This window comes from Marmota flaviventris, chromosome 9, assembly GCF_047511675.1.
Source record: "Marmota flaviventris isolate mMarFla1 chromosome 9, mMarFla1.hap1, whole genome shotgun sequence".
Taxonomy (NCBI): domain Eukaryota; kingdom Metazoa; phylum Chordata; class Mammalia; order Rodentia; family Sciuridae; genus Marmota; species Marmota flaviventris.
In genome coordinates, this window is record NC_092506.1 from 8,563,265 (window position 1) to 8,578,572 (window position 15,308).

Below are 15,308 nucleotides of genomic sequence, written 5' to 3' on the forward strand. Positions count from 1 at the left end.
CAGGACAGGAAGAAAAAAGGAAACAAGAGGGAACAAAGGGTGTAATAAGGGAATAGAATGCAAAAAGCACTGCAGCCTCAGGGTAGAAGGGCTCCTTTTTCAAGACAAGTTTTTTTTGCCTAGTAAAGTTTACCAAGAAAGGCCTGCTGGGCACAGACCTCTCCACAGACCAGGCAGAAAGGAACACTGGAGATGGTGAAAGAAAGTGGACGCCTCTCGGCTCAGAGGTGAGATGAGAACACAGAAAAGGCAAGGCTTGGGTGACAGTTATTGCCAGGATAAGGGGAAGTGTGTAGGGTCATGAAGATGACATGTAGCATAAGAGACTAGCATGCAAAATTCATGAACTTCCAAGACTAGCCAACAGAAAGGGAATGCATAGGAACCCACGGGGTTGGGGAGTAAATATGCTGTGAAGAGGGCAGGAGACTCACATGGACATGAAAGGCAACACCAAATAAGAGGCGCACTAAAGAAGATGGGGTGAGGTTGAGAAACAGGAAGCAACAAGCAAGAGGAAGACACTATGAGAAGTGACAGTCACAGAGTGTCGAGATAGAAAGCATCTTGGTTTTCACAGCAGGCAAAGAGGGCAGAAAGGCAGGGACTGTGAGGCAGCGAGGCAGGGAAAGGACCGAGCAACAGGTTATGTTACAATAGCAGGACTGCAACAGTGAGTGTCTTTCCTACCACAGCGGGAGGGAAAGGCTGGAAGAACACAGTAAGAAACAGGAGGCCCAGGGACTTAAAAGCCAAACCTCAGAGGAAAGAAAACCAAAGGGATCCAGAGTCTGAAGGGAGTGGTGATTGGAACCCCAAAGACAACCTGTGGGAAAACTATGCGCATGACAGCTGTATGGGAAACACGGAAGCAACACATGCCACAGCCAGGAACCAGGGAGCTCCTGGCGAAAAGAAGGGAAAGTGATGAGCAAAGAGTAGGCGAACCATTTGGGAAGGTGATGAGGGTGGAGCTGGTGGGTTGCAAACAACAGGGAGAGCACAAATTGCAACGGGAAGAAGCAGGGTAGAAAAAGCTGGGGAAGTCAAAGGGGACGGGGACCTAGAACCCAATCCCAGGCAAGGACCCTGAGGGCGATAACCAGGGACTGGGACTGGGAGAACCGGTGCGGGTGGAAGGGAAGCAAGGCCAGGCAGACGCTGAAAGAGATGGACAAATCGCGTGGCAAATCGCGGGGTGTTATTCGAGGAGCGGGAGAGTGGCTGCTTTAAGCGTGGGTGGAGGAAGACCAGAAAGGCCCCTGAGAGAAAAAGGGAAGAGAAGGGGAAGCTGGGGAGGTAACACGGAAGAGCGCAGGAGAGCGGTGGTGAGGGGACAGGGGTTGGCAGAAAGACAAGTGTGCAGCTCCGAGTCAAGACAAGGTGGGTCCCAGGTCAGGACTCGAAGAGGGACGTGGGGGCCGGATCCCGGGGCCAGATGACAGGACAGCCAAGGCTTGCGGGATGGCAGCAGGGGCACGAGGACAGCAGAGCAGGGAGGAGGCTCCGCAAGGTGCAGGGGCCCATCCAGAGAATTCGGGGAGCCCTCGGGGCTCCTTACCTGCTCCGTGTCCCTCTCGTTCAGCGTGGGTAGGGGGGTCCGGGCGCTGGACATGGCGCCGGTATCTCAGGGGAGGGAACCGAGAAGCTTGAAGGAAGGGAGGGAAGGGAAAGCGCAGAGCCCGGCCGGGCGGGGCTTCTCACAGTACGAACACCCGCCGCATGGGCCCCGGCCGGGGGTGCGGGGAGGCCGGGCAGCCGCTCACGCTAGCCCGGGGATGCGCCGCTCGGGCTAGGCCGCGCCGGCTCCGAGCGGCTCCGGACCGCACCCCCCCGACCCCCGGCTGGGCTGTGCCGCCTTTTGGCCGGGCCGCGCCGCTCCGCCTACTCTCTGCCGCCGCAGCCGGCCGCCTGCCTCGCTCCTCCCCTGCCCTCAGCGGCACTGCTCCGCGCCCGGCACACAGGCAGCCGCCGCCGGACCTGCTGCTCCCAACATGGCCGCCACCACCGCCGGCCCTCGGCTCTTTCCGCCTGCTGCAGCCGGAAACATCCGAAGCGTCTAGGAAAGGGAGGGGGACGTGCCTTCTCCTCTCTGCCACCGACTAAGGATAAATTCCGGAAACAACCGAAGAAGGTAACCCCCGGGGACGCGCGCGCCTCTTCGATTCCGAAAACCGAGCTTCGGCTCTGTTTACGGAAACCCACGAAGTGACTCCGGGCACTCCTGAACCACCCGCCACGCCCACCGACCTTTCCCCGCCCACTTCGAGCTGGCTTTCGGCAGTTTCCGGAAACACCCGAAGCGGCTCCGCGTGCTGCGCGGGTCACGCCCCCATCCCTCAGCTCAGCCGAGGGCGGTCGTCGGCCATTTCCGGCAACACCCGAAGGCCTGCCGAGCCCCGGGTTATTTCCCTGTGTAGTACCAGGGTCTTACTCTTCGTTTCTTTCCGTCAGTTTTTGGTTATTTTCAAATCTTGAACAGAAAGTGTGGGTCACCTGTGCGTATTATTGGACCGAATAGAAAATAAAGCTATTACCCAACCCACGATTGGCATACTTTGGTTCCCGTCTGTGTCTCCGTTTGTCCATCTGTTGGTCAGCTCATAAAATCCCTCTTCTGTTTATCATCCAACCTTTCTATCAACATTTGTGTCACCTGCTAAATGCAATGTCAGTCTATTACCTGTCTACCTACCTCCCACATGACATTGTCTATGTGGTTTCTTTTTATTTGACATTCTCTCAGTTTAGTGTGCAGGGCTCTGCAAGGTTCAAGACCAGGGTTCTCATCCAGAGGCAGGACCCTGCATTTCAGCCCCAGCCCTACCAAATGAAAATGCTGTGTGGTCTTGGAAAATCACATAACATCTCTGAGGTTAGGCTCTTCTTCCTTATATTTGAAAGGATCCATTCCTTTGTTCCAGCGTTGACATTTGAAATAACATCTTTGAGTTCTAATTACCTTTTTAAATGTCCTACAAGGTTAAGTCAGGAGAGATATTCTCATCTTAATTCGCATCTCAGTTATCCTTCTGAGACAAAGGAACTCATGGAAAAGAAAAAGGAAACATGTTGAAAATAGAAATTCCTGGGGGTGTACCTCAGTGGTGGAGCATGTGCTTAGCATGCAAAAGGCCCTGGGTTCAATCTCCAGTACTAAAAGAAAAAAACAAAACAAACAAAAAAGTTTCCTCAGGCAAAAAGAATGGGCCTCTGGAGAAATTCCTTTTCTTTCTTTCTATTGGGCCTCATTCTCCCTATCAGTAAAGTGAGTTTATTGGATTTATGCAATCTGATGTCCTCAGCTTTGGAAGTTCTTGACTCTAACAGAAAGTCCATGTGACAACCTGGGTCCTTCCTCGCTTCCCCCTTGACTGTCCCACCAAGAAGAGGCAGTAGTCTAAACTGATTTCTCCAACTCCAACTTTTCCCCATCCATTCTATTTAGGACATATTGGAACTGGTCCTTTCTCCCAGGGCTCAACAGCAGTTTAAGGTGGGCAGAAGCCAAAGGGCTCATAGGAGCTAGAGAACAAGCAAGAAGTCCCCATACATATCAGAGCAGAGAGGCCCCAGAGGTCATGGGAGAAAAGTGCTGGTTGGACCTCTCACAGCTGACTTCCACCTCCCTGTAAACTCTTCTTTAGTTGAGTCCTTGGTCACCTGAATCAGAGAAATAGCAGATCAGAGGCAATGTGACGAGTAAGAAGAACTTCCTTAGTTAACAGGTACCACCTACAGTTCTTAGTGAATCCACAGGATTCTAGGACATCTCCCATGTTCCACCCCAGCTTCATTCAGGCACCCAACCTCAGGAAAGAACTTGGTGAAGGCACACCCCAAAAGATGGAAAAACAAATGAAGAGGACAATGCCCATTCCACTCCCCCACCCCAAATTCAACCTGAAAATCCATGAGAATAATCTGCCCTCTGGTGGCCAAAGGGAGACAAGTTGCTGATTTCTGTGGGAGATATCACTTCTAAGTCTGAGGTCTGGAGCGCAGGGGAGAGAGAAGGGCAAATGCAGGTGCATTCAGCTGTCTCTCCCTGGCCCGTGCTTCATCTATATAGATTCTGTCTCCTCCGTGCTTCTCACTCGAGCCCTGGGCTCACCTCCACATCTCCTCTCCCTTCCTCTTCCTTCAAGCTCTGCCCAAGACTGCCAGCCAGTGTCCCTGCCCAGACTCCCTGCAACCCAGTCACTGGAAATGCCAGAATAATCTTCTTGAAGCCTAGCTCCAATTACATCTCTGCTTTGCTAGAACACTATCACCAGTTCTCCATGGACTGCAGGCAAAGCTGGCTGGCGTCGTGGGCCTATGACCTGTGCAGTCAGACAGAGCTCTGCATTCAGAAGAGCCTTGAGCTTGGTTTAAAGCACCACTGTCAGTGTCTTGAATTTTCTTTTACCCAGGGGGCCCTCATTTTCATTTTGCACTGTGCCCCACAAATTATGTAGCCAATCTGGACTGTAGAAGCCTTTAGCCCCATTCAAAACCTTACTCAATCTGGCCTCAAATTACCTTGCTAATATCCACTCCAACTAAATGTCACTGGTGGACATTCCTCCCCAATTCCTGCCCCACCACCAAACACTCTCACCTTTGTGCCTTTGTTTATCCTGATCAGTTCCAGTCACCTACCTCCAGATGTACTTCCAGACCCAGTTCAGAGGTCACCTACTCAAATTTCTGAAGCCACCTAGTTCTCACACACATTTACCCTGCTCTAAATTTGCAAATTCATTCAACAGATCTGTTGGGCACCCACTATATGCAAGGCACTCTATCAGTGAACAAACAAGGCAAAGAATTTTCTTTTTCTTTTTGGTACCGGAGATTGAACCCAGGAATGCTTTACCACTGAGCCACATCTCCAGTCCTTTTATTATTATTATTTTTTTTTTTTTTTTGAGACAGGGTCTCGCTAAGTTGCTCAGAAGCTCGCTCAGTTGCTGAGGTTGGCCTGGAACTTGTGATTGTCCAGTCTCAGCCCCCCAAATCGCTGGGATGACAGACATGTACCACCACACCCAGCTGGGGAGAACTTGTCAATTAGGGGAAAGACAAATATAGTAACTGTAAGTAGTAAAAATAAGTTAAAGTGGATCAGGAATGCACAAGTGAAGGGGGTAGAAAACAAGTTAGTTTAGGGTTTTCTTTTGTTTGGATCAGACCCAGGGCCTGGAGCTTGCTAAGCACGTGCTCTACCACTAAGCTGCATCCTCAGCCCAAGTTGGAGTATGGAGGTGGTCAGGGTTGGCCTCACTAAGAAGAGAGCAAAGAGATCTTGAGCTCTGCGGATATCTGGGGAAAAGCATTCCAGGAACAGGGAAAGTCGAGAGCACTCCTGAGGTAGGAGTGCACACAGCGTGTTTGAAGAAGGGAAACCAAGAGTGAGTGAGGAGGTGAGTGGGAGGAGAGGACAGAGAGGTCAGGAGAGCCAGGTCTGGTAGGCCAAGGCTTTCCCTCAAAGTGAAAGGAATGACACCCAGCGGCACGATCCAACTGGCCAAAGGGTTCAGAATGGTGAAGGGGCCTGGCAGGAGCAGAAGCCGGGAGCCCAGGAAGGAGGCTTTCACATTCAATCAAGTGAGAGATGGCAGGGGCTTGAGGCTGGGCAGCAGCAGCAGGAACAGTGGGAAGTGGCTGGATCTGGGATGTGTTCAGAAGGTAGAGGTGACAGGCTTTCTAGATGGGGGTACGTGAGGGAGAAGAGCTAAGGATGATTCCGAGCTTTCTAACCTGAACCACTGAAAACAAAATAAACACAGAAGTTAAAGAAGCCAGCACAGTCCCCAGACCAAGTAGAAACCAACCACTAGGAGCAGTCCTCCAGGTCACCAGTGCTCCCACTGGGACAGAAAGGAAGGAAGGGGCAATGGAGTGGAAAGGGGTATATATCCCCCAAAGATAAACTTAAAATAACGCTTTTTACCCTAAACTTTTTAAAATTTAGATTCATCAGGATTTAGTGCTGCGGAAAGGCATTGTATCCAAAAAATGTACATAAGCCTAAGGTACTTTGGAAAGATATTCTAACAGGACAATGGAAAGGTCCTGACCCAGTGATTGTCTGGAGTCGGGGTTTTGTTTGTGTGTTTCCACAGGGAGAACAGCAGCCGATTTGGATTCCAGAGAGATTAACTAAAACAATTTCTACAGATCGAAAAGAAGATGATTTGACTCAAATCCATAACAGCTGATATCCAGAACTCCAGCTTGGCCATTCTTACATCTGCGACAGTGATTAACCAGTGATGCAATTTTTATTTCCTTGCCAGTGCACCCCATGTTAATTGTGGTAGTGCTGGCATATCTTTGCTGATGGTGTCACCAGTGATGCAATTTTTCCCAAGGAGCCGTCAATTGGCTTGGTGTTGTGGCATTTCTGTATCCTCCTCCCTTCTGCTAGTGATGGTCTAAAATTTGGGGGCCAGTGGCTTATGCTGGACCGGTAGTCAGTGACGGGTATGATCCAATTGCAGTGGTATCAACCTAAGACAGGAGGCTGACGCCTAAAGGTCAGTTTTCCGATGACGGGTAAGAACCATATGTTGAATTGGACAACCTACCAGGCACGGTCCTTAAGCCACATTGCTTGTTGTTTAATTAATCAGAAGGGGGAGATGCTGGGAGCCATTAGCCAAGTAGGTATGACAATTTCCTTGCCAGCGTACCCCATGTTGCAGTGACATTGAATGTAGGTGACCTTGTTCAAGGACCAAGGCGGATTAGGGCGTTCCCGGTTTAGGTTCCAGGTTTAAGGTTTAAGATTATTCCTGCTGGGAATAGGGCGTATCCTGCTGCCTGAGTTCCCCTTGAGTTCTCACGGGATTCAGACAGTATTTTTTGGGAGACAGAAGCCCAGTGGGAGTGGATTTGGGCAGAGAACGTGGATTTCCCCAGAACATGATTGTAGACGGCTGGTGTGAGTTCGGGAATAAAGAGTTGCTGTTTGAATCTACAAGCTGTGTGGTGGCTCGTGATTGTGTGCCCAGCCAGACTGCGGCAATGGAGTTTTTGCCTCTAGTAGGCACAGAGGACCTGGGCAACTCTGCTCCCACACAAGTAGGCACTGGGGCAAGAAGCCTAGGACAGGCAAAGGTGCTGGAGTAGTGACAGCCTTGTTCTCAGTGCTCTGAAATATTGTGACTCTTTTGGGGGGTGACAGGTAACAGGGATTGAACTCAGGGGCACTAAACCACTGAGTCACCTCCCCAGCCCTATTTTGTATTTTATTTAGAGACAGGGTCTCACTGAGGTGCTCAGCACCTCGCTTTTGCAGAGGCTGGCTTTGAACTCATGATCCTCTGGCCTCAGCCTTCCCAGCTGCTAGGATAACAGGCATGCGCCATCTCACCTGGCATGATTCTTTTTCCTCCTAACCAATGCAGACCACTGGGGATAGAGAAGGGGGGCAGGGGAACAGTCCAAAATTGCCCTCTGATCAAAAGTCAGATGGGGCCAGGAGCAGTGGTGCATGCCTATAATCCCAGCAGCTTGGGAGGCTGAGGCAGGAGGATCGTGAGTTAAAAGTCAGCCTCAGCAATGACGAGGTGCTGAGCAACTCAGTGAGACCCTGTCTCTAAAAGAAATACAAAATAGGGCTGGGGATGTGGCTCAATGGTTGAGTGCCCCTGAGTTCAATCCCTGGTACCAAAAAAAAAAAGTCAGACGGGGCTCGGAGTGGTGGTACAGGCCTGTTATCCCAGTGACTTGGGAGGCTGAGACAGGAGGATTGAGAGTTCAAAGCCAGGCTCAACAATGGTGAGACGCTAAGCAACTTGGGGAAACCCTGTTTCTAAATAAAAAACAAAATAGGGCTGGGAATTTGGTAGAGTGTCCCTGAGTTCAATCCCCAGTACCCAAACAAATAAATAAAAATAAAAGAGTCAGATGGCCAGGGTGAAGAAGGACCTCTCCTGCCCTCTGACTTACCAGATACCCTTTCATCTTACAGAGCTTTTACCCTATTTGTCTTGAGATCTCTGAATTTCTGTCAAGCATTTTGTCACCACTGACATATGGCACACTAAACTAGGACATCTCAGAGATGTTGGAACATGAAAAATTGTGCCTCTTAGTATTGCTGATAGAAGACGTTTATCAGTACCCCCCACCCCAGCCATGACTCACCTGTAAGCTACACCAGGGCAGGAACCTCTGCTCTTCTTCTCCTTTATTGGTTTTGGCTAAGAACTTGAGAGCTGTATACTGTACGGGTATTATCACGTTTAATTTTCAAACAATGAGCAGAAAGGCATTGTCATTTACCCCAGTTTACTAATAAGGAAATAGATTTGCCTGTTATCTGGAGAATCCTGAGAGGCAGCGCAGCATGGGATAGCAGACAAACACACATGCCTACCACCTGGGCGCACCCAGCCTGCTCCATGGGAACTGTGATCTCAGGCAAGCCCCTCCACCTCCCTCCACCTTAGCTTTCCCATTGTTAAATGAGGACAATAATAGTCCCCGCCTCAAAGGGCTGATTTGTGAGAAACAATGAGTTAATATGAGGTCGGATGCAGTGGCACAGGCCTGTAATCCTAGTGGCTTGGGAGGCTGAGACAGAAGGATCTCAAGTTCAAAGCCAGCCTCAGCAATTTAGCGAGGCCCTAAGCAACTCAGCGCGCCCCTGTCTCGAAATAAAAATATAAAAAAGGGCTGTGGATGTGGCTCAGTGGTTAATCGTCACTGGGTTCTAAAAAATAAATAAATAAATAAATAAATAATGAGTTAATATATGAAACACGCTTAGGCCCAGGGCCTGGCCACCACATAGTACACATAGGAGGGAGGTTGCTTTAGATTATTAGGTGAGTGCTGGCCGGCCTCTCCAGTGTTCGTTCACATTTCTCTGCTATATCCTCCCCACTTCTCAGAAAATCAACACTGGATCAGAAGGGAGGGAGCTGGTGGCACGTGGCTTAGGTAGCTCCCTCCTTCTGTGGGGGCCTCTGCGGCCTTTTCTGTACAATGAAAGGGAGGTATATTCGGCTCTATCTGGGGTCTTCCAGCTCCAAAATCCTAAACCAGCAAAGACATTTGTCTCCCTCTCCTTGCCCATGACCCTGGCATCATACCTGTGATGGAGGAGGCCACGCATCTGACAACCTTGCTCAGACCAGGCCTGCAATGCTTGAGAAGGTCCAAGGGCCCACGGAGGACACTGTCTTAATCTGGGGAGATGGGACAGGAAGGGCATGGGACAGAGCCTGCACCCTTCTGAATCTGTTCTTCATCTGTTCTTTTTGTGCTGCTGGGGATTAAACTGAGGTCCTTGAACATGCAAAGCCAGCTGTCCAGCAGGAACACTCCAGCTCTCCTCCCTGACCTCCTCCCCCAGAAAGGTACTCCTGAGGTCCACAGCCCCACAGAGGGCAGGGGCCTGTTCCAGTTCATGGTGGTGTCCCACTCTCCTGCCCTCAAACAGTGCCTAGAAAATTCCAGGGGTCTATGAATCCCAGGGAACAGGGCTTTGGCACTCGCGTCCCCTCTGCCCAGAAGTCTGTCCCTACTTAACCACCTGCCTCTTTCCCTCACTTCATTGAGATTATCTGCTTAAATGTCTCCTGAAAAAGCCCTTCTAGCCTCCTTTTCAAAGTTGCCCCTGTGGGGCTGGGAGTATAACTCAGTGGTGGAGCACTTGGTTCCATCCTCAAAAACCACAAAAGAGAAAGAAAAAAGAAAAAACAGTGGCCTTTGTGGATGGATGAACTTGCTAAACAAGGTCATGGACATGCAATCAACCAGATCCAGAATAAAGAAAATCTGTCTACAGAACAAATCACCATGTAAGAAAGGAAGGAGGCAAACAAGCAAGAGGGCCAGCAGGAGAGACGGAGGAAGGAAAGGAAAAGGGGGGGAAAAAGGAAAGAAAATCTCTTGCACAGTAGCATTTGCCTGTAATTCCAGTGACTCAGAACATTGAAGCAGGAGGACAGCAAGTTCAAGGCCAGCCCCAGGAATTTAGTGAGATACTCAACAAGTTGGGGAGACCTTGTATCAACATAAAAAAAATTAAAGGCTGAGGCAGGAGGATCACAGGTTCGAGGCCATCCTTAGCAACTTAGTGAGGATGTAAGCAACTTAGTGAGAACCTGTCTTAAAATAAAGGCTGGGGGTGCAGCTTGGCAGCAAAAGCTCCTAGGTTCAATTCCTGGTACCAATAAAAAAAATTAATTTAATTGAAAAAAAAAAAAGACTGGGAGATGTGGCTCAGTGGTAGAGCACCCCTGGGTTCAATTCCCAGTGTCAAAAAAAAAAAAAAAGTAAAAAATGTCAGGAATGTAGCTCAGTGGTACAGCACTTGCCTAGCATGTGTGAGGCCCTGGGTTCCATTCCCAGAATGGCAAAAAATTAGTATTTCCTTAATATCATCTAATATTTAGTCTGTGTGCATATTCCCCGATTGGTCAATGAGTATCCACTTATTGGGAAAAAAAAAAGAATAAATTAAAATGAGCACCCCTCCCTCATGCTCTCTTTCTTCCTGGCACTCATTCCTAGGAGGATGTTACTGTCAGACTCCCCTGGGTTGGGGGACTCATGGCAGTGGTTTGTCTACCATGCTCCTGGCTATATTCTCAATGCCTAGAACAATGAGGCCATGAGGGCGAGGGGATCACTCCAGAATGTCTGGGGACCACTTGCTTCTCAACCAGCTCACAGACAGAACCCAGGTCTGCTTGGCTTTGGGCTGTGAGTTGTGGCCACTGCATAAATCTGACCATAAATCTGAACTCAGTGAGACGGGTGCGGGCACCTCATTCAGGAAGATAGGGGTGCTGTAGTGGGCAAATGGAAAGCCTTGCTCCAGGGGAGTGAGAGGATCCTGAGGGTCTGGGATGGAAAGCCCCATCCCCCATGCCGTGCCCCCTGTAGAGGCCTCAGCTTGTACGGGTATGACTATACCAGTCACTGCTTTTGTACCTTCCAAACACGGAAACTCAGGCTGAGTCAGGGCTAGAGGTCAAACAGGGAGGCCAGGGCTGGAGGCCAGGGCCTACCCAGAGGCCCAGGACCCACCTTGAGGAGAAAGGGGCAGGTGAGAAACAGGATGCCCTCCGCCCTTGAAGCCCTGGGCTTGGATCTCTGTCATTGTCACAGGGTCCTGAGGAGATGAGCACCCTTTCACATCTGTGGTGAGTCCCTCCAATCAGCACTGCCAAGCACAGGGCAGGATCCCAGCACGTTCCAGGACCAGTGCCAGGAAATGTTGTACGGTGGACAGCTGGGCTCTGGAACCAGAGGAACCTGGGCTCAGGCTGGCTCTGCTCCTTTACCTGCTCTGGAAAGGGAGGCAAGTCACCATGTTCATCTCCCTGTGCCTCAGTTTCCTCATACATAGAGTGGGCACAATGTGGAGTGACCCACTGAGATGGGAATTTGGGGAAAAAGGAGAGATAATGAACCTTAAAGGAAGTGCCCTTGAATTTGAAATGCGGGAAACACCCAAGAACCACTGAAATGCAGAAAGCCCCATTGAACAAGTACAACTCCTGAGAGAATAGCCCAGGCCCTTGACTGCAAAGGTAACTTGAGGGCATAGGTTGAACAAGGGGAAATGGTGCATAATTGTGTAGCTCCGCCCTGGCTCCATCTCTCCTGCCGCCCCTAGCAAATATCCCTCTATAAATATTCACAGCCCTGCTCAGCAGGTTGCTGTTTCTCCCTCTGGAGATGGACCTGGAGCTTCCTTGATTATGCATCTACTTCTCTAAATAATCTGTTTATGCATTTGGCACATGCTGACATTCTTTTGGGTCCCATGTGCCAAGCAACCCACTGGTCCTGAGTCAAGTTCCCCCTTCTCTGCAGGAACTCCTCATATCCTCCTTCAGAGATATCTCTTTTCCTGTGACACCCTGAGGAAACTAGGGCAGGTGCCTGGTGCCCCTCAGTTCCTACCACAGTGCCTGCGGGTGAGGTCCTTCACTGATATTGGTGGAATCCACCTCTGGGCCGTCACCCTCTCCCCCACTGCTTCTGCTTCCTCTGCCCCCTAGATGTGGGGACCTGGAGACCTGAGGCTTTAGCTGCTGTTGGAAAAGACAAAGACTTCTTGGGGACTGGCACATTTGTCCATAGAATGGGGGAGAAAGGGACTGTCCAGATGTGGTTGTGTCAAGGTCCTGGCCTGGGGCACCTGACCCTGGGAAGGTAGGGTACTGCAGACGTGGGGTACAGCAGAGTCAATGCACCCCTTTTCCCCTTGTGTGAACGCTGGGATGTCAACAGGTACTCCCTCGAGAGAGCCCTCCGGGGTTGGGGGTGGACACTAGCTGCAAACCCATCCCAGCCTCCAGCCCCCTACCACCCCTCAAGGGTAGGCAGGGCTTCAGTTTACAAATGGCCCTCAATGGACCAAGTCTCAGTTGAGCCCAGCTCCACGTGCGTGTGTGTGTGTGTGTGTGTGCGTGCGTGTTCCACGTGACCACATCATTCAACGTAGAGGGATGGGAACCACTGGTTGGAGGAACATCCACCGGTTCAGGAGCAGAAGAGAAAAAAAGCCTGTACCCCGGAGTCGCATGGCTGGGGTCCGCCCCCTTCATGGCCACGCCCCTCCTACCACACCCACCCTGGTCACACCCTTTCCTAGTCACACCTCCAACAGGCTCCAGTTTCTCTTCGGGAGGGAGTCGCAGCTCCGTCTCAGTCGCCTCAGATGGTTAGTGGTATTGTGCTATAGAAGGAAAGTCTGTTTTCGCTTCAGAGCGGTCCCAAACCCTGAGAGGCGTGAGGGGAGCCTCTTCTGTTATTCATAACGAGCCCCTTGCCGCCACACCTGAGTTCAAGCTCTGGCGACTCCGGCAGGATGGGACTGGTAGCTAGTCGAACAAAACACACGATCAGAGGATTGGAACTTTCGGTCCCACCCTCTGACCTCCGGGGAGGGAGGAGGGGCTGGAGACCAGTGACTCACCAATGGCCAGTGATTTAATCAGGCTTGCCTAATGAGGCCTCTGTGAGAACCCTGAACAATGAGGGTCCGAAAGCGTCCAGCTTAGCGGGAGGCCAGCACACCTATAGGACCGCAGCTCCTGTGCTCAGGGCCCTTGCACACCAAGCCCCAGGTACCTTTGTCATCAGGCTGTAGATCTATATCCTTTGTAACCTTATTTATTTATTTGTTTATTGGTACTGGGCTTTGAACCCAGGGGCGCTTAACCACTTAGCCACATTCCCAGCCCCCAACCCTTTTTTTGTGGTGCTGTGGATCAAACCCAGGGCCTTGTGCATGCAAGGCAAGCACTCTACCATCTGAGCTACATCCCCAGCACACCCCCTCCCCTTTTTTGCTTTTATTTAAATTTTTTTTAGTTGTAAATGGACACAATACCTTTATTTTTATGTGGTGCTGAGGATCGTGCCTCAAGCATGGTAGGTGAGTGCTCTATCTCTGAGCCACCACCCCAGCCCCTTATTATTTATTTTGAGATAGGGTGTCACTTCATTACTTAGGTCCTCGCTAAATTGCTGAGCCTGGCCTCGAACTTGTGATCCTCCTGCTTCAATGATTACAGGCAAGCAACAAGGTATCTGGTTCCTAACTTCCTTTTTTTTTTTTTAAGAGAGAAACAGAGAGAGAGAGACAGAGAATTTTCTAATATTTATTTTTTAGTTTTCGGTGGACACAACATCTTTATTTTTATGTGGTGCTAAGAATCGAACCCAGCGACCCGCGCATGCCAGGCGAGTGCACTACTGCTTGAGCCACATCCCCAGCCCCCTAACATACTTTATAATAAATCAATAAAACTAAGTAAATGTTTCCATTACAGTAAATCAATACACCTGAGGGGGTTGTGGAAACTCCTAATTTGGGGCTGGTTGTTTAGTACAGGTGACAACTCGGGACTTGCCGTTGGTGTTGAGGCACTGAGCCCTTAACCTATGGGGTCCAACTCTCTCCCAGTACTTATTGCATAATGAATGAGGTATCCAGTGCCAGAGGGTGGGAGAACTTGTCTGTGTGGGGATCCCCCATCTCCCTCCCCGCCACCAGTCTGATATCTGAAGTGTTCTGAGTGTAGAAAGATTTGTTCTTTTTCAGGTATCCAAAAGGCTCTGCCCATCACAATCCCAAGGAAGGCAGTGGCCAGGGCAAGGGCAGGGGCAGGAGGCGGCTGACTTCAGAAAGGAGTACTGAGGAGGCTGGGACATAGCTCAGGAGTTAGGGCAGCAGGACCCTCTTCCCCCACCCCTTTCCCCAAGCTGGTGGCTGGGGCCTCAACAGCACACTTGGGGAAAGATGCCACCACCGGCCCTGGAGGATCACTGTTATTGTGCAAGGCACTTCCCTGGTTTTGCATCCAGGTAACAAGGCTGGAGGTGGAGGGACTCTCAAACAGGGGATTTTGAGATGTCACTTCCATCCTGTTGTCCTCCCACACCCTAGGCTGGAGTCATGCCCTCAGCCCTACTCTCCATTTCTCCCTGGAAGCTCAGGTGTCCACAGGCAGCTCCTGGTCATACAGCCCCTAGGGTCCTGGCTACCACTGGACAGACCCCCTGCTGGCTGGAATGTAGAGCTTAAGTCATGGAAGCATCAGGTCAGCTACTCACAATGGCAACACCCTTGTGCAGAGAATACACCCTAGGGTCCAGCATGCAAAAATGTCACACAGGAATACACACAGCACAGGAATGTACACCGAGAAGGCACTTGACAAAACATTTATTGAGCACCTACTATGTGCCAGGCCCAGTGCAGGGCACTAAGAAAACAAAGTCAATGCAATCTGGTTCCTGCCCGGAAGGAGCTCACAGTCTAGGGGGCCACAAGTCATATAATAGAAACAAAGGTGCACTGGCATCATAATTTTACAACAAACTTTTGTATATGCTTTTTCAAGTGTAAACACTCAGTGACACATCCATGTTGTCTTAAAAGCACATCGGTATAAATGTAAACACAGTTACACCATTGACGGACAGAAATCACCTGCAATGAACACTTGTGCTTTCAAAGCCAGACTTAGCATTATTTGATTCCTCCTGTTAGGTAGTTCACAAGTTTTACCTATCTGCAGAAACAGGTGAAGAGTTCCGTGGCCCTCCTGCCACCGCAATGGCTAGAGGCAAAGTAGCCTGAATCCTCGCCTGCTTCTCCACACCTGTTTTTTAGCCTCCTCCAGACAAGGACCCTGGATATTCTTGAGCTCATTCTCCCAAGTTTATCAAATCAGGTGAAAGGACCACGTTCTAAGAACCCACCTGGCCCACAGGTGACACCAGTTCAGGCCAGCATACAGTCTCTACTGCTGATGCCCAGACCCTCCTGATGGAGATGAACT

At 50.4% G+C, this 15,308-nt stretch overlaps 1 protein-coding gene and 1 long non-coding RNA gene across 3 annotated transcripts in view; one reads left to right on the forward strand and one right to left on the reverse strand.

The window, feature by feature from the left end:
- Mark2 (microtubule affinity regulating kinase 2) overlaps positions 1 to 1,910 on the reverse strand; it is a 60,740-nt gene extending 58,830 nt beyond the window's left edge. For both annotated transcript variants that reach the window (XM_027944233.3, XM_071616085.1), the window contains exon 1: positions 1,562 to 1,910. In XM_027944233.3, the coding sequence (XP_027800034.2) occupies positions 1,562 to 1,615 (54 nt within the window). In that variant the 5' untranslated portion in view covers positions 1,616 to 1,910. The remainder of the gene's footprint in view (positions 1 to 1,561) is intronic.
- LOC114099770 (uncharacterized) lies at positions 639 to 2,545 on the forward strand. Its single transcript, XR_003583952.3, has 2 exons — positions 639 to 1,383; positions 1,904 to 2,545. It is a non-coding gene; the product is annotated as an uncharacterized lncRNA (long non-coding RNA).
- The last annotated feature ends 12,763 nt before the right edge of the window (positions 2,546 to 15,308 follow it).